Raw genomic sequence first — 24,377 nt, forward strand, 5'->3', positions numbered from 1 at the left:
TGTGTCAGTCTGATGGCAAGCTACAGGTAGTCACATCATCTATCGAAGCAACAGCACAAAGACTATTAAAAAAAATTCTACCAATTGAAGGCGTGAAGAGGAATAGGAAGATGTCATCAAAATTAAGGAGGCAGGAGAGGAAGAATGAAGGTTATAAAAGGAGACCTTTGAGAAGAAAGGATGGAAAGAAAAGAAGCTTGTTGGGCATCAAGGTGACAAATGAGTTCATCTTTGCCTCCAGAAGGTTACTGAGCTCATCAGTCCTCCTAATGACCAACACCAAACTATTTCAGCCAATTGTAACACTTACAGTGCTATCTTGTACCTTTTTGGATAGTTAAGCCAAATCAGAAGGATGCTTGGTTCCTCTGAGCCAAAGGGGCGCAACAACAATGGACGCGTACACAGGATTTTAAGTGTTATTTGCATTTAATTGCAAATGTTATAAACTTGCAACTGTCCACATTAAAATAACCTATATACATATAAACAATATATAAAATAAGTCAGTCTGCTTTTTTTTTGGAGTCCTAATGTCTTTTGTCTTACGTGACCAATCGGGTCACGTTTACCAGGTTCCGGTCAGCTCGCCATCCAACTCCAGGGAAAGTCTCAAAAGTGTTGGATCCAGTCCAGGGAAGGGATCCAAATCCAGCCAAAGAAGAATAGTCAAACAAACAAAAAACTGACCTGAAAGTCATACTAGCCACGGCCAGACGGGGAGGGCTAGTGCTGGGCGATATGACGATACATATTGTGGGCACGATATAAAAATATCTATCGTGTCATTTCTATTTTTATCGTTTCAAGCGATAGGCTGTATTTTATCCATAGGGCTTGTGCCATCAGATTATTCATAGTAACAACAACAATAATTGCACATTCAGTAAGTGTATTTGGTGTCAAACGGGAGAGAAAACAATATTTTTTTTTACAAAGAAAAGGATGCGTTGATATGTAGGCTCGCATTTCTCTTTCCATTTTGCGACATGACGCCGCTTTACGTGCCCTCTTTGTGTCCAGCGTCTCCCGCCGTTGAGGATTACCTGGGTTACACACATGAGGCAGAGACGGAGTCCCAGGACGAACTCCTACCCAAACGAGGGGGTAGCTCGTCAGTCTGGCTTTATTTTGGGTTCAAAGCGACGGATTCAGAGCAGAAAACGGTCATATGCAAAGTATGCAAGAAAAGTGTTCCGTCGCCCAACGCTAACACAACCAATCTATTCTACCACCTCAGAAAACACCACGAGAAGGAGTACACTGAGACCCAAAAGGCAAAGTCACACCAATCAATGCTACCAGCGCTAAAACCAATCAACCAAAAATTCAAGACACTCTGGTACGAAACAAACCCTACAAGAAAACGTCCCGCGTTTACAGACAAATAACAGACGCCATCGCATGCCTCATTGTTAAAGGTAGAGTCCCGTACACTTGATAAACCGAAAGTATTTGTTTAAATTTCATTGTGATCTACTACTGTTCTGACTGCACTAAAGGCTAACGTTAATGATTCCAGAGACGTGCACTTTAAGATTTTTTATTACAATTGTTTACACCTGATACCAAAAGTATTTGTTTATTTTTAGTTATGATCTAACGTTCTGACAGCACTTCAGAGAAAATTGAATACTTGTAAAACTTAAAAAAAACTTTAAAAATGTGTTTTAAAAACTTGAAAAATGTGTTTTGTTGCTATTGTTGTTTGCTATACCAAATGTATTTGTTTATTTCACTTGCAAATAAAGTGAGAAAAAAGGTAAGTGGTCATGTATGATGTTACATTTTTCATAGAACTGAAAGCTTACCATAGCTATATCGTGGTATATCGTTATCGTGATATAAATTGATCCATATTGTGATATACATTTTTTCCATATCGCCCAGCACTAGGGAGGGCCTTCAATCCTATTAGTCAAAACTGAGCATCAATCATGACAGGATTGGATGTTCACTTTGTCACACAGAATCACTTCGGGATTAATATATTACATGTTTTAAAATATTTTTTATCAATAGTTTTCTTTATATCAAACTAATACAGCACCTATGTATTTTTTTGACAAATGCAGTATTTATTCACTTTAGTATACTATGGTCTCCAATTGCAGTAGTCTAAATATTCACTTCTCCGATGACATTTTACCTCTGGGTTACACAATCAGCTAAGTGCAGCTCAGAGGGAGGAGCTTAGCAGTGAGTTCAGCAGTGATTGGTGGCGGGGGGTAACTGGGGGCGAATCACTATAAAACAGCAGGGTCATAAATTCATCCCGACGGTCACAGGAAGTCACAAAAGCGAGCACCTGACGCACGTTTCATATCATACACAATTACACGATGCCATGGGACAATAAAAAAAACATGCTGCAAGTTGAAAATCCCCCACCCGCCCTTTGGAGAGCCCTGCCTTTAACTTTGGAGGAACAACAATGATGTCACTGAATGCAGCACATTCACAATCATAGCAAGCATAGGTTACGCTGACATAAGGTTAAAACATGTTAATCGTGTGTGTGTGTGTGTGTGTGTGTGTGTGTGTGTGTGTGTGCGTGTGTGTGTGTGTGTGTGTGTGTGTGTGTGTGTGTGTGTGTGTGTGTGTGTGTGATGTCAGTCAGCTGTTCTAAGTGTATGAGTTTGTTGACAATTGTAATAATGAATCCAAGCTGAGCTTCTACTTTTCACTTCCTCAAAGGGAAGTTTGGACATTCAGCCGTGTGTGTGTGTGTGTGTGCGCGTTTGTGTGTCGGTCAGCTGTTCTAAGTGTATGAGTTTGTTGACAATTGTAATAATGAATCCAAGCTAAACTTCTACTTTTCACTTCCTCAAAGGGAAGTTTGGACATTCAGCCGTGTGTGTGTGTGTGTGTGTGTGTGTGTGTGTGTGTGTGTGTGTGTGTGTGTGTGTGTGTGTGTGCGTGTGTGTGTGTGTGTGTGTGTGTGTGTGTGTGTGTGTGTGTGTGTGTGTGTGTGCATGTAGCGCAGCAGTGGGAGTGACTTAACAGTGCATGAAAGACAAGCTCAATGTCCTCCAAAGCTTTAGGCGGCCTGCCAATCAAACATCTGCTGGCCCGCGGCACGACCACGCTCACTCAGACATACACGTCCTTCACGCTCACATTCACCTGTCGGCGTTTACTGGAGGACTACAGGAGTATGTTAGCAATTTAGCTAGCAAAAGAGACATTAGTTCCAGCAACAATCCCCCTTGTGCAGGTCATGAAGGGGAGCGAGCGCCTTGCTATGACTTCATCAAATATTTGCTGCCACTCCCATTGGTGCACACGCCTGTGTGGCATAAGGATGCTCGCCTCTGGTTGGAGAGTGAGGATGAGAGGGCTGGACAGTTTGCACAAAAGCAGCTCAATGGCTAATAAAATGCTAAGTTCTTTAGCAAAACATAAAAAACAAAACTAGCCTCCTACCAGACTCGTTGTTCTCTGAATCCATGTTCCAGGAGAAAAATGCGGCCTGCCTGCCAGGTGGACATCTAGTTTCTGACTGTGTGTGTCTCTCATTCCCCACCCCGCACACCCACTCACTGTCTGACCTTGCAGTGTTTCACACTGCTGGTGAAGCTGCGCAGTCCAAACTAAAATGCTCCAAGAACCTCAAAAACTATTAGCCTACCACCACACACACACACACGCAAATGAGTGTTTGTTGTTTTAACAATTCTGATGGAGTGTAATTGTGTAGACAGAGTATGCCAACATTGAAGGACGCACACATTCATGTGCATAGCAAAATGCATGTTTGTGTGTGTGGGGGTGTTTAACATCTGTTATGTGTGCTCAATGGGCACAAACACACACACACACACACACAAACAAACACACACACACATGCAGTGTGTGCAGGCTACGTGATGCTAACAAGGTGAGCTGGAATGAAACATGGTGGAGTCAAAGGATGTCTAAATTGGCACACTTCTGTACTTAAACTTATTAAGTAAGAAGTGTACACAAGGTACACAGTATACTGCCGTCTCTCGTTTCTCGCTGTTCATTGGTTTCGGACGTGACCGCAATAAATTTATTTCCGCAAAGTAGGAATTATTATTTAAAAGTCAAATATTTTCATAGCTAGAGCATAAAAACACTTCACTACCTTCTAAATACATTTCCCAACAATATGAGAGCCCTCTAGACATGAAATAACACCTTTGGGTTTCCCCTAGACTGCCAAGATACCTGTGGCGGTGGACGTGTGGTCATAGGTGCAGTTACCATGACGTAATTTTATAATTCGCATAATCTGCTATATATGATTTTCTTTTTAAAAAAAAAACAATTTCACTAATGTTTTTTACAATTGACTCTCCTTAGTTTCATCCTGCTCCTAAATGTGTGTTTTACTTCCTGTGCAAGCACTTTGCGAAACTTTTTTTGTTTTTTGAAATGTGCTATATAAATGAAGTTGAGTGAAATAGATAAAAAGGCAAAACAATGTATAAATACAAAAAACAAATCTGTTTTGCCATATTTTCAATTGTTGCTGCTTGTTGTACAATGTGCTTTGAGAATTTTTCAAGTGTCACTGTAGGACTTTTAATGACTTTTTAAAAAGTAAAAACAACGAGCAACAAATCTAGCATCTTCTTCTGCTGTTGTTATTGAATGTACTCGTGTTTAGAGACTCTACTTCTGTACAGTAATGCTGCCCGAGGCTGAGCCAATAAGTGGCCGCGATACTGAACTGCGCCCTACGATTTGTTTGGTCTTATCGAGTGGACGATACTCCTGTAACATTTATATTTTTAGTTCATTTAGACATTTATATGTTTGAAAATGCTTAATTTAGGACCAAAAAATTGTAGAATATGCTTTAAAAAAATTTAATTTAATGGTACAGTGGCTGTGCTAGCAACTTGAGGGTTCCTGGTTCGAATTCAGCTTCTGCCATCCTAGTCATGGCAATTTAAAGTACCAATGATTGTCACACACACTAGTTGTGGCAAAATGATTCTCTGCATTTGACCCATCATCCTTGATCACCCCCTGGGAGGTGAGGGGAGCAGTGGGCAGCAGCGGTGGCCGTGCCCGGGAATAATTTTTGGTGATTTAACCCCCAATTCCAACCCTTGATGCTGAGTGCCAAGCAGGGAGGTAATGGGTCCCATTTTTATAGTCTTTGGTATGACTCGGCCGGGGTTTGAACTCACGACCTACCGATCTCAGGGCGGACACTCTAACCACAATTGTGTCTTTTGGCATGACACTTCACTCACCTTGCTCCTAATAGGTCGTGGTTAGCACCTTGTATGGCAGCTTCCGCCATCAGTGTGTAAATGTGTGTGTGAATGGGTGAATGTGACGTATACTGTGAAGCGCTGTAGGTATCGTGCAGGTATAGTAAAAGCCTCATATACAAACCCCGTTTCCATATGAGTTGGGAAATTGTGTTAGATGTAAATATAAACGGAATACAATGATTTGCAAATCCTTTTCAACCCATATTCAATTGAATGCACTACAAAGACATGATATTTGATGTTCAAACTCATAAACTTTTTTTTTTTTTTTGCAAATAATAATTACCTTGGAATTTCATGGCTGCAACACATGCCAAAGTAGTTGGGAAAGGGTATGTTCACCACTGTGTTACATCACCTTTTCTTTTAACAACACTCAATAAACGATTGAGAACTGAGGAAACTAATTGTTGAAGCTTTGAAAGTGGAATTCTTTCCCATTCTTGTTTTATGTAGAGCTTCAGTCGTTCAACAGTCCGGGGTCTCCGCTGTCGTATTTTACGCTTCATAATGCGCCACACATTTTCGATGGGAGACAGGTCTGGACTGCAGGCGGGCCAGGAAAGTACCCGCACTCTTTTTTTACGAAGCCACGCTGTTGTAACACGTGCTGAATGTGGCTTGGCATTGTCTTGCTGAAATAAGCAGGGGCGTCCATGAAAAAGACGGCGCTTCGATGGCTAGCATATTTTGTTCCAAAACCTGTATGTACCTTTCAGCATTAATGGTGCCTTCACAGATGTATAAGTTACCCATGCCTTGGGCACTAATGCACCCCCATACCATCACAGATGCTGGCTTTTGAACTTTGCGTCAATAACAGTCTGGATGGTTCGCTTCCCCCTTGGTCCGGATGACACGATGTCGAATATTTCCAAAAACAATTTGAAATGTGGACTCGTCAGACCACAGAACACTTTTCCACTTTGCATGAGTCCATCTTAGATGGTCTCGGGCCCAGAGAAGCCGGCGGCGTTTCTGGATGTTGTTGATAAATGGCTTTCGCTTTGCATAGTAGAGCTTTAACTTGCACTTACAGATGTAGCGACCAACTGTATTTAGTGACAGTGGTTTTCTGAAGTGTTCCTGAGCCCATGTGGTGATATCCTTTAGAGATTGATGTTGGTTTTTGATACACCCGTCTGATGTATCGAAGGTCACGGTCATTCAATGTTGGTCCCTATGGACTTGTTACCGGTCATCTTAGCGTCAGCTGCGGATTTGGTCCATTCTGTGCTCAAAAGAGGGAAACCGCACCGAAGAGGAAAGCGAGCGGGCGCACTTGTCCGTCTTCGCGGACGGGGATTACGCACGCCTCTACCAGGCATCTTCCTCTCCAACGTCCGCTCACTTGCCAACAAGATGGACGAGCTAGCGTTGCTGATGAGAAGAAACAAGGACTTCTCCTCATCATGTGTGTTGTGTTTCACGGAGACTTGGCTGAGCGCATGTGTCCCGGACAGCGCGCTTCAACTGGAGGGCTTTCATCTCCTCCGCGCGGACCGAGACGCGGCGCTCTCTGGCAAAAAAAGAGGCGGGGGACTATGCTTCTTTATCAACAATAGCTGGTGCACAGACGTGACAGCGATTTTTAAACACTGTTCTTCTTCTCTGGAATATTTATTCATCCACTGTAAGCCCTTTTACTCACCGCGTGAGATTGTTTCATTCATTCTCGTGGCTGTTTACATCCCGCCCGGCGCGGACGTGCGTGATGCTCAGCGCGCGCTCGTAGGACAGATCTTACATGTGGAACGGTCTTTTCCTGACTCTGTTGTTATCGTGCTTGGTGACTTTAACAAGGGAAATTTGAGCCAGGAATTACCAATGTATAGACAGTTTATTAAATGCCCAACCAGAGAGGAGAACACGCTGGATCACTGCTACACTACACTGAGCAAGGCTTTTCATGCAGTCCCGCGCGCTGCTCTTGGACTATCAGATCACATGATGGTGCACTTAATCCCTTCATACAGACAGAGACTGAAACTGGCTAAACCTGTTATGAGGAACATTAAGTGTTTCACCGCCGAGTCTGTGGACGAGTTGCGTGCTTGTTGGGAAACGACAGACTGGGAGGCAATTGGAGCGGCCACGAACAATCTGGACGAGTATACGGACACTGTGACCTCATACATACAGTTCAATGAGGCGTGCATCATTCCAACGCGCACCAGGGTTTGTTATAACAACGACAAGCCCTGGTTCACACCCAAGCTCCGACAGCTGCGCAAGAAGAAGGAGGCTGCGTGGAGAAGCGGGGACCGAAGTACATACAGAGAAGCAAAGTACCACTTCACCAGGGAAGTGGAGAAAGCTAAATCTGTGTACTCTAACCGTCTACAGGAACAGTTCCGCTCCAATGATTCTGCGGCAGTTTGGAGAGGTCTAAGGGCCCTTACGAACTATAAGCCCAAAACCCCCCAGGCCCTGAATGACCGGACTCTCGCTCAGGGCCTCAACACACATTACTGTCGTCATGAACGGCCTTCAGCTCATCAAAGCCATGCTCCCCCCACCATCACCCTCCCCAACAATGCCAGCACATCATTAAAGGAGTTAAAGGACTCAAAGGACTCCAATGACATCACAGGACTCCAAAAACACAATAAGACTGTAAAGACCCTCTCCATTAAAGAAGAGGATGTACGCCGGCAGTTCTTGAAGCTGAATACGCGGAAGGCCCCCGGGCCGGATGGTGTCTCCCCCTCCACTCTCAGACACTGTGCGGACCAGCTGGCTCCTGTCTTCACTGACATTTTTAACACCTCTCTGGAGCTATGCCGCGTGCCGTCCTGCTTTAAGACCTCTACCATTGTCCCTGTCCCCAAGAAAGCACGGATCACAGGACTAAATGACTACAGGCCGGTCACGCTGACGTCTGTGGTCATGAAGTCCTTTGAGCGCTTGGTCCTGCCCCACCTCAAGGACATCACCGCCCCCCTCCTGGACCCACTGCAGTTCGCCTACAGAGCCAACAGGTCTGTGGATGATGCAGTGAACCTGGCCCTCCACTTCATCCTGGAGCATCTGGACTCCCCAGGAACCTACGCTAGGATCCTGTTTGTGGACTTCAGCTCTGCCTTCAACACCATCCTCCCTGGACTGCTACGAGACAAGCTCTACCAGCTCAGCGTGCCCGACTCCCTCTGCAGTTCGATTAATGACTTCCTGACAGACCGAAGACAGCACGTAAGGCTGGGGAAGATTGTTTCGGACAGTCGAACCACAAACACTGGTACTCCTCAGGGCTGTGTACTCTCCCCCTGGCTCTTCTCCCTGTATACAAACCGCTGCACCTCCAGTCACCAATCCGTAAAACTGCTCAAGTTTGCGGATGACACCACCCTCATCGGGCTCATCTCGAATGGCGATGAGTCCGCCTACAGGAGAGAGGTAGACCGGCTGACGTCCTGGTGCAGCCTCAATAACCTGGAGCTGAACGCCCAGAAAACAGTGGAGATGATCATGGACTTCAGGAAAGTCACAGCCCCACCATCCCCCCTCACCCTGATTGACTCTCCCACCCCCGTCCCCATTGTGGACTCCTTCCATTTCTTGGGCACCACCATCACCCAGGACCTCAAGTGGGAGCTGACCATCAGCTCCCTCATCAAGAAGGCCCAGCAGAGGATGTACTTCCTGCGGCAGCTGAGGAAACTTAAGGTGCCGACCGAGATGCTGGTGCAGTTTTACTCAGCCATCATAGAGTCCATCCTGACCTCCTCCATCACAGTGTGGTTCCCCGGCGCAACAGTCCAGGATAAGAATAGACTGCAACGCATCGTACGTGCTGCGGAGAAGGTGATTGGCTGCAAGCTCCCATCCCTCCAGGACTTTTTCTCCTCCAGGACCAGGAGGCGTGTGGGTCGGATCACAGCTGACTCTTCTCACCCTGGACACACACTATTCTCCCCTCTCCCCTCAGGCAGGAGACTACGCTCCATCCAGACCCACACCTCCCGCCACCTGAACAGTTTTTTCCCCTCGGCCATCAGGCAAATGAACAAGAACTCCTAACAGCAGCTCCTTGAATTCCTTGAATCCCTTCTAAGTCTATCTGATAGCTCAGTCACAGCTCTTTTTATACCAAATATGTGTTATATGTGTTTTATGTCGCACGTTTGCACCAAGAAAAATTCATAGTTTGTGAACCCGTTCTCAAACAATGGCAATAAAACTATTCTGATTCTGATTCTGATTCTGATTTCGGGCCATGCCGCTTACGTGGAGTGATTTCTCCAGATTCTCTGAACCTTTTGATGATATTATGGACCGTAGATGTTGAAATCCCTAAATTTCTTGCAATTGCACTTTGAGAAACGTTGTTCTTAAACTGTTTGACTATTTGCTCACGCAGTTGTGGACAAAGGGGTGTACCTCGCCCCATCCTTTCTTGTGAAAGACCGAGCATTTTATGAGAAGCTGTTTTTATACCCAATCATGGCACCCACCTGTTCCCAATTAGCCTGCACACCTGTGGGATGTTCCAAATAAGTGTTTGATGAGCATTCCTCAACTTTATCAGTATTTATTGCCACCTTTCCCAACTTCTTTGTCACGTGTTGCTGGCATCAAATTCTAAAGTTAATGATTATTTGCATTAAAAAAAATGTTTATCAGTTAGAACATCAAATATGTTGTCTTTGTAGCATATTCAACTGATTATGGGTTGAAAATGATTTGCAAATCATTGTATTACGTTTATATTTACATCTAACACAATTTCCCAACTCATATGGAAACGGGGTTTGTCAATACAGACTATTACCATTTAAGAGATCAATCAGATGATTACGCATGTGTTTGTGCTCTTCTTGCTTTTAAAAATAAAAACAGACGCGCTATTCTTCCTCTATGAGGGAAAGGGCGGAGCCTCAACTTCAACTCAATCCATAAAAGGTATTGTGGGAGTCGCAGTCCCAGAAAGCAAGATCACTTGTTATCGGTGTTGGAATTTTAAATTGTATTTTATTTTTTTAATAATTAATGACATTTACTTGTTACTTTCCCAAAAAAGTAAATTAATTACTAACGAAATTAATTATTAGATGTAATCGATTACTATTAGAGAAAGTAATTCATCCGTTACTTTTTTTTTTATACTTTCATATAACTGGTGTATGCAGTTGAGAAAAGTTTTCATTAGAGAAATACATTGACTGCTGTCAAGTGAAGTGTGACGTCAAAAAGGGTGCGCTCATTGGCTGTTTAAGCTCAGGATTTTAAGTAAGTAAGGAAGTAAATGTTATTTGTAAAGCGCTTTTCACAGATAAAATCACAAAGCGCTGTACAAAACATAGGTGAAGTAAAAAAACAATTCAATTAAAACTACAGGGGCAACATCATAAAAAGGATACAAAGGTGATTAAAAATGATAGTTAAAAAGGTGCACTAACTAAAAGCTTTACTAAAAAGAGAAGTTTTCAAATGTTTATTAAAAGTTTCAACACAGTCAAGATCACGGAGGGACTGGTGTAAATTGTTCCAGAGTCTTGGAGCTATAGCCTGGAATGTCAGGTCTCCACGGGGTTTAAAACGAGTTTTTGGGATCTTAAGGAGACCCTGGCCTGAAGACCGGAGGCTGCGCCCTGAGGAGTAGGGGCATAGCAAATCAGTGATGTACTGAGGGGTCACACTACGGAATGTCAGGACTACAATCTTAAACTCAATGCGGAATTTAACTGGAAGCCAATGAAGACTTGATAGAACGGGGGTGATATGGGCTGTTCTGGGTGCACGGGTCAAAAGTCTGGCAGACGCATTTTGTACAGTCTGAAGTCTCTTTAGCGTTGTCATCGTTAGTCAGCGGACTGGAATGAGATTGTTGACTGCAGCGCCTGTGGAATGTTTTCACTGATCGTTAAAGTGATTCAACGTGCGTCAATGGTTACATTTCGCTCTGTCCACAAACAGGGTATATAATCTTATTAAAGTTACTTTATTGAATGTTCATTATTCCCCTGTGTAGCGCATGTGTGTGATGGCTGCCGCTTGCACTCTTATAGAGTTACTTCCTGAAGTGAACTTGCAGGGATTAAAAGATGTTTAGTACACATCAAAAATAGTGTGTCACCATAGCAAATCAGTGATGTACTGAGGGGTCACACTACGGAATGTCAGGACTACAATCTTAAACTCAATGCGTAATTTAACTGGAAGCCAATGAAGACTTGATAGAACGGGGGTGATATGGGCTGTTCTGGGTGCACGGGTCAAAAGTCTGGCAGACGCATTTTGTACAGTCTGAAGTCTCTTTAGCGTTGTCATCGTTAGTCAGCGGACTGGAATGAGATTGTTGACTGCAGCGCCTGTGGAATGTTTTCACTGATCGTTAAAGTGATTCAACGTGCGTCAATGGTTACATTTCGCTCTGTCCACAAACAGGGTATATAATCTTATTAATGTTACTTTATTGAATGTTCATTATTCCCCTGTGTAGCGCATGTGTGTGATGGCTGCCGCTTGCACTCTTATAGAGTTACTTCCTGAAGTGAACTTGCAGGGATTAAAAGATGTTTAGTACACATCAAAAATAGTGTGTCACCATAGCAAATCAGTGATGTACTGAGGGGTCACACCACGGAATGTCAGGACTACAATCTTAAACTCAATGCGGAATTTAACTGGAAGCCAATGAAGACTTGATAGAACGGGGGTGATATGGGCTGTTCTGGGTGCACGGGTCAAAAGTCTGGCAGATGCATTTTGTACAGTCTGAAGTCTCTTTAGCGTTGTCATCGTTAGTCAGCGGACTGGAATGAGATTGTTGACTGCAGCGCCTGTGGAATGTTTTCACTGATCGTTAAAGTGATTCAACGTGTGTCAATGGCTACATTTCGCTCTGTCCACAAACAGGGTATATAATCTTATTAATGTTACTTTATTGAATGTTCATTATTCCCCTGTGTAGCGCATGTGTGTGATGGCTGCCGCTTGCACTCTTATAGAGTTACTTCCTGAAGTGAACTTGCAGGGATTAAAAGATGTTTAGTACACATCAAAAATAGTGTGTCACGTTAAATCAAACATATCAGTGTTGGCGTTGTAACGTACATACATTTAATAAGATTACTCGTTACTAGAAAAACTAACGGCGTTGGTAACGTTAGTCATCACATTATTGCATTATAGTTGTGTCAAAAAATGCACTACAGCCAGACAACAATTGAATGTTCTTGTATCAAAGTGCAGGTATACCCATACAAAATGAAAGCATTCTGGTGTAGCTCAGCACGGACACCAGCGGGGGGAGAAGTGAAGGACGAACAGGTGAATTAGAGAGAATAATCCATTTTGTGAAGTATGTCAAGTACTCAATGCTAGCGTAACAGTGGTCATCCCACAACAGCATGGCTCTTAAAGTATTTGAGAGTGTGCTTAATGTACAGTCACACAGTTAAGCTATCGGACATACGTTACATTATCACCACGTGGTTACAAAGCAAGTCCAGTCCATGTTTGACCTGCCTTGATTCAGCGAGGATCCCAAACTTCTGGATGCACGCGACTTGACACTTTGCAAAAAACAAAAAGGTCTTGCTGCTTTCATCAAGCCATTTATTAGCACCTTCTAGCCATCCGCTGAGTGCTCACATTGCGGCGGCCTACATAATGACTTAATTGAGGTGGTTAACACTTTGAGGATAATGAGAGCCTCTAGACCACAGCACACTGAAAGTGAGAGTGGCACGCGCGCACACACACACACACACACACACACACACACACACACACACACACACGCAATACACACACAGCTGATTATTAATAGCAAAAGTCTGTCTACTTCCTGTCTCAGTGGTTCATATAAGTGTGCAAGTGGAAGCTGCATTAATATTCCACACATGTACACACCTCGCTTACTTTGACCATACAGCACAAGTATTGGGTACAGGGACAGGTCTGGGCCGATAACAAATTTTGCTCGACAGTTATTGCAGAGAAACAATATTATTGTCAATAGTTTTTTGAGACCAAATTAACCGTTGGTGTAATAACACGTAATTATAATGCAAGTGTACCCTTTAAATTGCAATACACTTGTATTTCTTGTACATTTTAACATTGTAATAGGAATGTAAACGTTTAAATCTCCAAGTTAAATAAAACAAACAAATAAAAATAAAATACTCTGTTAGCAAAATGTTGCACTTGAATAAACATCACAACCCAAAGCAATACACTATGTTAAGGAAGGGGGTGGGGTGCTACTGTGTTAGTCACGGGCTAACTTGTTGCACAGTGTGATGCTAGTGACACTGCCTCTCCGCACTCTCACACAAATGTGCACTGCTGCTGAAACCAATGAAAATATTGAATGCTCCTGAAGCCCGTACACACGATTATTGACGCTGAAAAAGTTACCGACTTAATTTCCATTTATCGTTCGGTTAATCGACTTATGTAATATCTGCCCCCTCATTGCAATTTCTGCAGAAAAAGTTTTGCAAACTACAAGTGAAATGTCCTCTTCTGACGTGCTAAAGAAAGCCCACACTGGTGACTGCGGCACTATTATGCTTTTCTCTGTACACAACAAGCAGCGCGCCCAGTATCATGACATTACAAATATACGACCAAACTGTAGTAAAGGGGTTGAAGAGACAGACAGACCAACGACAAACACACAAAGACATTAAGTCTATTTTATTGTCAGAATGATATGGTCGATCGTATCAAATGCTTTTGACAGGTCAATAAATAGAGCTGCACAATATTTTTTGCAATCCAATCCTTCAATAATGTCATTTACAACTTTTATAGCAGCAGTTATAGCGCTGGGTTTCTTTCTAAAACCTGATTAATGTTCAGAAAGCAGACCATTGGTGTCTAAGAATTCTTTAAGTTGTTCATTAACAAACTTTTCAAGAACTTTAGCTAGGACGCATAGCTTAGAGATGGGTCTGTAGTCAGCAGTGGGATCTCCTCCTTTCAATAACAGTAAAACATAAGCTGATTTCCAAAGGTTAGGAATCTCATTACAGGACACAGAAAGATCAAAAATATAGGTAAGAGGATCTGCAATAAAATCAACGGCTGACTTTAAAAAGAAGGTCTCAAGTTTGTCAGGACCTGCAGATTTACCAGGATCCACTTGTTTTAAGGCTCTCTTGACCTCAAACACATCCAGAGGAGTAAAACTAAAATGTATTATTTATGGAAGTGTGAAGGAATGGTGACATGCAAACTTTTCTGAACATTCGGCTGATTTGGATGTGGAGATAAGGAGTCAAATAAAGAACCGGAATAAATAAAATGTTCATTAAAACAATTGGGTATGGCTGATTTGTCAGTTAGACTTCATCAGTCTGCAAGTTGGCGGATCATTTGCGGTGTTACTTCCATAAGACTTTTTTATGACTTTCCAGAATTTCCTGGGATCATTTAAGCTACTGGTGGTTTTCAAAAGATAAACTCAGACTTTGACTTCTTGACAAGAGAAGTAAAGCGATTTCTTAGCTGCCTAAAATCCATCCAGTCAGCCTGGGATTTGGTATTTCTAACCTTGGCCCAGGCAGCATCCCTTTCTTTCAGTAGACTGGACAGTTCAGGAGAGAACCAACGATTATTTCTACCTTTCACTCTGAATTACATGGAGGAGCATGTTTGTTTATAATATTGATAAATGCATCGTGAAAATATTTCCAAGTCAACTCAACATCACAGAAAATATCAAAGATCAAAGGATAAAAAGCTTGCTCAAAAAATGCTTAAAATCACGTTTAAAAATATTTTGTGGCCGCAGTTTTGGTAGCTCAGCTTGCCTAATCGTGGCGATAACACAGTGGTCACTCAAATCATTTGCAAATGTACCAATATCAGAATATTATTAATATTAATTATAATTATAATATAATATTAATTAATTAATTAATATTAATACGATCTAAGAGAGAAGATTTATCTGGGCATTTAAGATTTGGGCGGGTAGAGCTGCTAATGAGCTGTGTAAGATTAAAAGAGTCACAGGTTGATTTAAAACCATCAGAGACAGACAACAGCCAGTCCCAGTTCAGATCCCCAATAAGAAGAATCTCATAAAAATTCAGGGTTGAAAGCTGATTGGTCAGTGACAGTAAGGCCTCACTGCTTGTTGAGTGGGTCTGTAAAAACAAATAACAGTGATAAAATGGTCCTTAAGGAGTTCCACTTTAAGTGAGAGCAATTCAAATTGTTTGCTGCGGGATACAGACAATAAATGAGCTGCATTAAATTTATGTTTTACACATATTGCAATTCCGCCTCCATTTCTAGGACGGTCACAACAAAAAACATTGTAGCCCCTAATTGCAATATCTTCGTCCGTCATGAATTTCTTAAGCCAGGTTTCAGACAAGACAAGTATGTCAGTTTCAGTAGATTTAGCACAGATCCTCACTAGATCCAGTTTAGGAAGTAGACTTCTAACATTTAAATGAATAATGCTAAGCCCAGATCTAGCTTTAAAATCACAAGGGGTACACAAACACTTAAATAGTTGGACCTGGGTTAGGTTGAACATTTCCTGACAATAGTAGCAAAAGAACAATAAAGCACTTATTTTTCACCAGCATTAATGAAGGTGCTGATTGAATATGTCTAACCGAAGGTCGACTTGCTGGATAAGAACAGATAGATAACAACCAGCCATAAGTACTAACACGATGCGTAAAATAAGGTAAAATCAGTTGTTCAGTAGATAAAATCCAATTAGAATAGTATACGGAAAAGTCATGTTCACAGTTTTTTGCCTTTTTGATCGTCATGCTCATTAGTGTCTCCATGGCTCCATAACGGATGAAGCAAATCCAAAATGAGTAAAATAGTTATGGAGAAAAACATGACTATTCCTCTGCCGCACAGAACAGGAATATCCAAGTCTATATTTGACCCTGAAGTAGATGATGATGTTGTGTGACGGCAAGTCTATTTAGGAACTCAATTGTAGCTCGTCAAAGTAGCATAGCAAAAAAACACATCAAAAACAGAACCAGCTGCGGTCCGAGACAGCAGGAAAAACACTTCCCAGCACCAGAACCGGAGGAAAAAGTGTCATCCTTACTTCCCCGTCCAGGCAGATGTCTCAATGCGGTGGCCCCCAGCAGACACGACAAGAGCAGGACCACGACACCACAACGGCAGTCGGCTCCAGGGTTCCGGGGTCAGGCAGGTGGATTGACGCTGCGGTCACCAACAGGTTGGCGGGAGAAACAGGCCGCGATGCTGGACCAAACCAGGTCTCAGGACGCTCGACAGCACTGTAGTAACCGTCGGCGCAGGATCGACGGAGCTCCGGACGGGCAGAAAGGACCCAGGACGTACGTAGCCGGTTCCGACCTGGATAGACAGGCCCCAGGTGGCCGCCAGATGCAGAAGCAGCAGTACGCCTTGGTGAGCCAAACACGGTACCCAAAAAACATCCTCAATCGTCCTTAATCCTCAGGGCAAAATGTTTGTAAAAAAAACACGTAAAGGACTAAAAAGATTAACCATATATTAAATAAAAAGCTAGAAGACAAGCTGCCATCTTGGACTGCGAGTCAAGCTCCTCGGCAGTGGGCAGGTCCTTGTTGTTGGACATGTCCAACCACACGCTGTCCGCGATAATTATCGGCCACCGATATCGTGCATCCTAACTGGGTCAGAGACACTCCAACATCTTGCAGAAAGTCTTTCCACATGAGTGTCACCTAGTCACATGACTGCTCACACACAAGCTCACTACTGGGACTAATTACAGAGCAGGCATGAGGCCTCTAGGGGGTGCAGCAGAACCCGCCCGCAGCCAAACATGCAGAAACAACACAAACACTATACAACGACCGCCATCCTCCATTTGGACGCACACAAGAGACCCCCGAGGGGAAGTTTTTGGCCACAAACTTGTGAACACTGAGCTCACTTTCTGTAGGCAAGCTTTTAGGACAAAAATATGTATATCACGTATAAAAAAACATACAGAATGCGTCAAAAACAACACCACCTGGCGCAAGAGGCATGTGGGTACGCCATAATCCCAGGTTGGTATGTATCTCTGTTTTAAAGTCACAGTTGGGTTTATGTTAGACAAACTGTATTGATCCACAAGGGAAATTGTGGGTGCAGTAAGGTGTGAAACAAACTACTGAGATTTTCAAACTATTTTTGAAACAAACTGCAAACTTGTTGTTCTACAGTAAATACAATTCTACGGTAAAACCTGGAAATACAAAGATAACAGAAAAAAATTAAGTATGGGGGCAACTTTGATACATTTTGAAAAAAACAACAACCACGCTTTGTGTTACATGTGACATAGCTAATTAGTGTAATATTTGTGCATTTGATTTTATATCTAAAATAATCTAACATCAGTGTTTCCCATACATTCATTTACTTGTGGCGGCCCGCTACAAGTAAATATAATGCTGCCACAAGTAAAACATTTTTTTAAATATTTTGAGATACAGTAAGGTAAAACCTCACCTTTCAGGTGAAACAGTGTTTATGAATCATGTTCCACAAAATAATAATAATAACAATAAAAAATAATTTGTTTGGGCAACAGGCTGCCGTAGGTAGGCAGAACGTGCGTGCAAATGCCTACCTATGCACACACGCACGCACGCAATGTGTTTTTGCAACACATTGCAAGAAAATTGGCACAGGGGCATTTTTACCACTGTGTTACATGGCCTTTCCTTTTAACAACACTCAGTAAACGTTTGAGAACCGAGGAGACCAATTTTTGAAACTTTTCAGGTGGGATTCTTTCCCATTCTTGTTTGATGTAGAGCTTAAGTTGTTCAACAGTCCGGGATCTCCGTTGTCGTATATTACATAATGTGCCTTCCGCCCAAGTGCAGCTGGGATTGGCTGAGCGAGCGACCCCAAGAGGGACAAGCGGTAGAAAATGGATGGATGGATGGCGCCACACATTTTAAATGGGAGACAGGTCTGGACTACAGGCAGGCCAGTCTAGTACCCGCACTCTTTTACTACGAAGCCACGCTGTTTTAACAGGTGCAGAATGTGGCTTGGTATTGTCTTGCTGAAATAAGCAGGAAAAAGACGTTGCTTGGATGGCAACATATGTTGCTCCAAAACCTGTACGTACCTTTCAGCATTAATGGTGCCTTCACAGATGAGTAAGTTACCCATGTCTTGGGCACTAAGTTACCCATGTCTTGGGCACTAATACACCCCAGATGATGGCTTTTGAACTTTGCACCTATAACAGTCTTTATTTTCCTCTTTGGTCCGGAGGACACAACGTCCAAAGTCTCAAAAAATTTTTTTAAATGTGGACTCGTCAGACCACAGAACACTTTTCCACTTTGTATCAGTCCATCTTAGATGAGCTCGGGCCCAGCGAAGCCGGCAGCGTTTCTGGGTGTTGTTGATAAATGGCTTTCGCTTTGCATAGTAGAGTTTTTACTTGCACTTACAGATGCAGCGACAAACTGTAGTTACTGACGGTGATTTTCTGAAGTGTTCCTGAGCCCATATGGTGATATCCTTTACACACCGATGTTGATTTTTGATGCAGTACCGCCTGAAGGATCGATGGTCATGGGCATTGCCACTTACGTGCACTGATTTCACCAGACTCTCTGAACCTTTTGATGATATTACGGACCTTAGATGGTGAAATCTCTAAATTCCTTGCAATAGCCCATTGAGAAACTGTTCGACAATTTGCTCACGCATTTGTTCACAAAGTGGTGACCCTCGCCCCATCCTTGTTTGTGAATGACTAAGCATTTCATGGAAGCTGCTTTTATACCGAATCATGGCACCTACCTGTTCCCAATTAGCCTGTTCACTTGTGGGATGTTCCAAATAAGTGTTTGATGAGCATTTCTCAACTTTCTCAATCTTTTGTGCCACTTGTGCCAGCGTTTTTGAAACATGTTGAAGGCATCAAATTCCAAATGAGCTAATGTTTGCGAAAAATAACAAAGTTTACCAGTTCGAACGTTAAGTATCTTGTCTTTGCAGTCTATTCAATTGAATATAGGTTGAAAAGGATTTGCAAATCATTGTATTCTGTTTTTATTTACACAACATGCCAACTTCATTGGGTTTGGGTTTTGTAGATGCTAATTATTATTATTATTGTAATCATCTAACACACACACAGTGACACACAAAACCTAATGTTACACCTATAAAAACAAAACACGATGCAGTGTTTTTGCTAGGATTTGTTTTTAACACTAAGTTTTAAAAGTAACGTAAAGTAGCAGTGGTCATTAACAGCACAAAACACACAACCAGAAGTCCATTTTGCTCTTCTGCAGTATATGCTGTGTACACTAACTACTTGCTCTCACTGATAGCGCCCAATAACAAGTAACTTTATGTAACACTTAAGTGCAACTATAAGAATGTTTGAGGGACAAACGATGGCATGTTCATTTTTAAACACTTTCCATCGTGCATTCATCTACAAGTTGACGTACCTTGCACTCGACGTGGAGTTGTGACTGCTCAACATGTTGAAGTGTTGCCTCCCTTCGCGGGGACTTTTTTCCTGCATTTTCTGGTGATGGACTGACTATCCTCAATTTCTTTACCTTCAGCATGCTTTACCAATCCAAAATACGTCCAGACTTCAGATTTTGTCCGCTTACTACGGGGGCAAAATCTAAAGAGCGACGTCCGTGTGTGGTTTTCCGCCATTGCAAACAGCGCTGGTGCGCATGCGGCATCTTCGGAGGCGCGGCTGCTTGTGCGTTTTCAGAAAGTGAGCAATGCCGCCTAAAATGCATTAATAAATGACTGTTTTTCAATAATAAAAAAATTAAACGGTATTAATAACCGTCCGGAATTTTACCGCAGTTTATCGTGATATCGTTTGACGTTACATCCCTAGACCATTAACAAGTAAAAAGTCAAGGGCGGTCACGGCATGTTCTTGCCGTAGATGCTGGTCATTCTTAGGGCATTACACCAAGTGACAAGGGCGGTCGTAGCACTTGCTGCGGTTGCTGTGGTTAAATTCGAGCCCTGGCATTAAAAAAACAAACCGATTTATTCAAAAAGGTAGCCAAGGAAATGGAGAATGCCTGCTTCATTCGGACTCCTGGACAAAAACGAGTGAGATGGAAGAGAAGCGGGTATATTACAAGGCAAAGAAGAAAGCTTACACTAATCGCTTCAGGCTGCATTTGTGCATTCCAAACGGATAAGCAGTAACTTTGTATTTCGCACAACTGGCAAGCATGTACACAACAATAGCAACCCTTGTTTAAAGAAGTTTTTTCCTTTACAGTCTTTTCCTTCGGATTTAAAACTCCATCATCATCCAACTGCGCTTATTGGATAAACTTTGAGACCTTCGAAAGTTTTCTTTCATTTCTCCGTCCAAAAAAACCCTCTCTCCCACCAGTCTTTATTACGGACCCAAATTCCGTGAAATTATTGGTAGTACTATCATGTTCGTAACGCAGTATTTTTTGATGCTGTATGCTATTTAACATCAGCACAGCCATTACAAAAGTAATATTTCTAATCTGTGCCGATATTACGGCGAACATCAGGTATAACTACAACTGCGCTGTTGACTTGTAAGGAGCCGCAGAGATGCCGTGTTTTGGTGTGACGTCATCAGTTAACCGGAAAAGCAATACAATAATACACGCTAAAAGGAAATAAGCCCCCTCTAGTATACGGGAGGTACACGGCGTATGACTAATTGTCGCATTAGTGGGTGTACATGGACACTGGGACTTAACATGTAGGTGTAAAAATACAAAAAAAAATTAACCAGACTAATTTAGTACATGGAAACTGAAAAATACATGTACTCGAATTAACGCCAAGGCAACAAGGAGGTTGTTGAATGTTGCTAGTTGGCTTCACACACACCTGCATCTTTCCATATGACTATTATGTATTTATCACCTTTAAATCATTCACTACAGCAGGGGTGTTCAACCTTTTTCCACTTCAGGCCACATACTGAAAAGTCAAGCATGCAGGGGCCCATCCATCCATTTTCTACTGCTTGTCCCTTTTGGGGTCGCGGGGGGTGCTGGCGCCTATCTCAGCTACACTCGGGGGGAAGGCGGGGTACAACCTGGACAAATCGCCACTTGCGTGGGTTCCCTCCGGGTACTCCGGCTTCCTCCCACCTCCAAAAACATGCACCTGGGGATAGGTTGATTGCCAACACTAAATTGGCCCTAGTGTGTGAGTCTGAGTGTGAATGTTGTCTGTCTATCTGTGTTGGCATGCAGGGGCCATTTTGAAATATTACATTTTCTAAACTGCTGTTTTTCAACCTTTTTTGAGCCAAGGCACATTGTTTTCATTGAAAAAATCCAGAGGCACACCACTAGCAGAAAACATAAAAAAAATAAACTCAGCAGCCAATATTGACAGTAAAAAGTCATTCTCGCAATTGTTGGATATGAATTCAAACCATAACCAACCATGCATCACTATAACTCTTGTCTCAAAGTAGATGTACTGTCATGACCTGTCACATCCCGCCGTGACTTATTTTGAGTTTTTTGCTGTTTTCATGTGTGTAGTGTTTTAGTTCTTGTCTTGCGCTCCTATTTTGTTGTTGATTGTCATGTCATGTACGGATGTACTTTGTGGACGCCGTCTGCTGCTCCACACGCTGTAAGCCTGTGCTGTCGTCCAGCATGTTTTTGTTTACTTTGCAGCCAGTTCAGTTTTAGTTTCGTCTTGCATAGCCATCCCTAAGCTTCAATGCCTTTTCTTAGCGGCACTCGCCTTTTGTTTATTTTCGGTTTAAGCATTAGATACCTTTTTACCTGCCTCCCGCTGTCGTCTGCATATTGTGATCACGACAAACCATGTTCCCGACATCCACAAAGCAATTAGCTACCTGCTGCCACCTACTGATATGGAAGAGTATTAAACGGGACGGCGTGGCGCAGTTGGGAGAGTGGCCGTGCCAGCAACCTGAGGGTTCCTGGTTCAATCCCCACCTTCTACCAACCTCGTCACGTCCGTTGTGTCCTTGAGCAAGACACTTCACCCTTGCTCCTGATGGGTCATGGTTATGGCCTTGCATGGCAGCTCCCGCCATCAGTGTGTGAATGTGTGTGAATGGGTGAATGTGGAAATAGTGTCAAAGCGCTTTGAGTACCTTGAAGGTAAAAAAGCGCTATACAAGTATAACTAGAGATGTCTTGTAATATCGGCAGCCCGATATTATCGTCCGATAAATGCTTTAAAATGTAATATCGGAAATTATCGGTATCGGTTTCAAAAAGTAAAATGTATGACTTTTTAAAACGCCGCTGTACGGAGTGGTACACGGACGTAGGGAGAAGTACAGAGCAGTTGCGTCTCCCAGTCATACTTGCCAACCCTCCCGATTTTCCCGGGAGACTCCCGAATTTCAGTGCCCCTCCCGAAAATCTCCCGTGGCAACCATTCTTCCGAATTTCTCCCGATTTCCACCCAGACAACAATATTGGGGGCGTGCCTTAAAGGCACTGCATTTGCGTGCCGGCCCAATCACATAATATCTACAGCTTTTCACACACACAAGTGAATGCAATGCATACTTGGTCAACAGCCATACAGGTCACACTGAGGGTGACCGTATAAACAACTTTAGCACTGTTACAAATATGCGCCACACTGTGAACCCACACCAAACAAGAATGAAAAACACATTTCGGGACAACATCCGCACCGTAACACAACAGAACAAATACCTAGAACCCCTTGCAGCACTAACTCTTCCGGGACGCTACAATATACACCCCGCTACCCCCTATCATTGTCTTTTTTCTTACATTTTTCCATTTTTGTTAGATTTTATTTTGACACGGCGGTGCGGGCCGTCAAAATTCAAGCTGCGGGCCACAATTGGCCCCAGGGCCACACTTTGGACAAGACTGCCCTACAGCTTCCTGCTTCACTTGGATCAAAGGTCAAGCATTAAGCTGCATAAGTCAGTAAAATGCTGCAACAGTTAATGAAGTTAACAACTAGCAGTGACCTGGTTACTGCGTTAACTTGTCTTAATAAACGTCATGTTGTTGAGCTGTCAATGTGTTGATTCATATCCTGAAAGTAAACACACCCTGTGGCAGGTCCCCGAACGAAACAAAAGGCATTTGTTATGTTTACTGAGAGGCAAAGAAGTTAATTAGTGCTTAAAAGCTTCCAAGTTGAAGTACGTGTCACCGATTAAAGTAAAGTATGCCTCCAGTTCACATTCACATCTTACCTGCTGGCATGGTGGCGTTTGAATGCTGTGTTGGTAGCTAGTTAGCCTCCATGTCGCTTGCCCCCACCTGGCATCGGAATGGCGTCTTGCTGATTGTCAGACCAAACCAGCACGCAGGACAACGTCGTCTCACCGGGGACACCGTTGTCCCACTCAGGGGAGAACACAAGTCGAGTCGGAAAGAGAGCGGCGGAAGATTAGCCGCTCAAGCTAACGTCCAAACACAAGCAGTCTGGCACTCGCTGGGACGTTCACGGAACACCGGCGCCAGTAATCCGCCACAGGACAGACCGAGTCGTCGCCCGACTTCAGGCTTCCTCTCGGCGCAGACACAACGTGGAAGGGAAATCCTCCCAAATGCGATGTAAATACAAAGTCCCCTTTGCTCTCTGTCAGCCCATGCTAGATGACAGCCAAACAACCGAAAGTCCGTGAAGGCACCGTGAAGGAACGCGGAGTCGACCTGAGAGCAGCGCGCACTCAGGTGTACAGTGCACGAGCATTGAACCCTACTGTAACGTGACGTCATTACACATTGCAATGACTCGTGGACGCGTTTGTCACTACCAAGATTGATTGATTGCAAGTTTCTTCACATTCATCCATCCAACTGTTTCTAATAATAACACATTGTTGAGATGTTACTTAGTAGTAACTTTGTTAGTAAAATACAATCCATCCATTTCCTACCGCTTGTCGCAGGGGGTGCTGGAGCCTATCTCAGCTTCATTTGGGCGGAAGGCGGGGTACACCCTGGACAAGTCGCCACCTCATCGCAGGGCCAACACAGATAGACAGACAACATTCATACTCACATTCACACTAGGGCAGTGGTTCTTAACCTGGGTTCGGTCGAACCCTAGGGGTTCGGTGAGTCGGCCTCAGGGGTTCGGCGGAGCCTCTGCCGTGGAGGTCAAGACACACCCAACTCATCGTGA

The 24,377-nt window shown here is 43.2% G+C and overlaps 1 protein-coding gene across 6 annotated transcripts in view; it reads right to left on the reverse strand.

Annotated features, from left to right (window-relative positions):
* LOC133631040 (protein EFR3 homolog A-like) overlaps positions 1-23,925 on the reverse strand; it is a 72,134-nt gene extending 48,209 nt beyond the window's left edge. For 4 of the 6 annotated variants that reach the window (XM_062023031.1, XM_062023030.1, XM_062023035.1 and 1 more), the window contains exon 1: positions 3,427-3,448. Coding sequence is in view for 1 of the 6 variants with exons in the window: in XM_062023032.1 (XP_061879016.1) it covers positions 23,440-23,449 (10 nt within the window). In the remaining 5 variants the exon portion in view is untranslated. Of the gene's footprint in view, positions 1-3,426; positions 3,449-23,439 lie in introns of those variants that run through there. The other 2 variants (XM_062023032.1, XM_062023036.1) reach the window with 2 other exon arrangements.
* Between the last annotated feature and the right edge of the window lie 452 nt (positions 23,926-24,377).

The sequence above is a fragment of the Entelurus aequoreus genome, linkage group LG16 (assembly GCF_033978785.1).
Source record: "Entelurus aequoreus isolate RoL-2023_Sb linkage group LG16, RoL_Eaeq_v1.1, whole genome shotgun sequence".
Lineage (NCBI taxonomy): Eukaryota > Metazoa > Chordata > Actinopteri > Syngnathiformes > Syngnathidae > Entelurus > Entelurus aequoreus.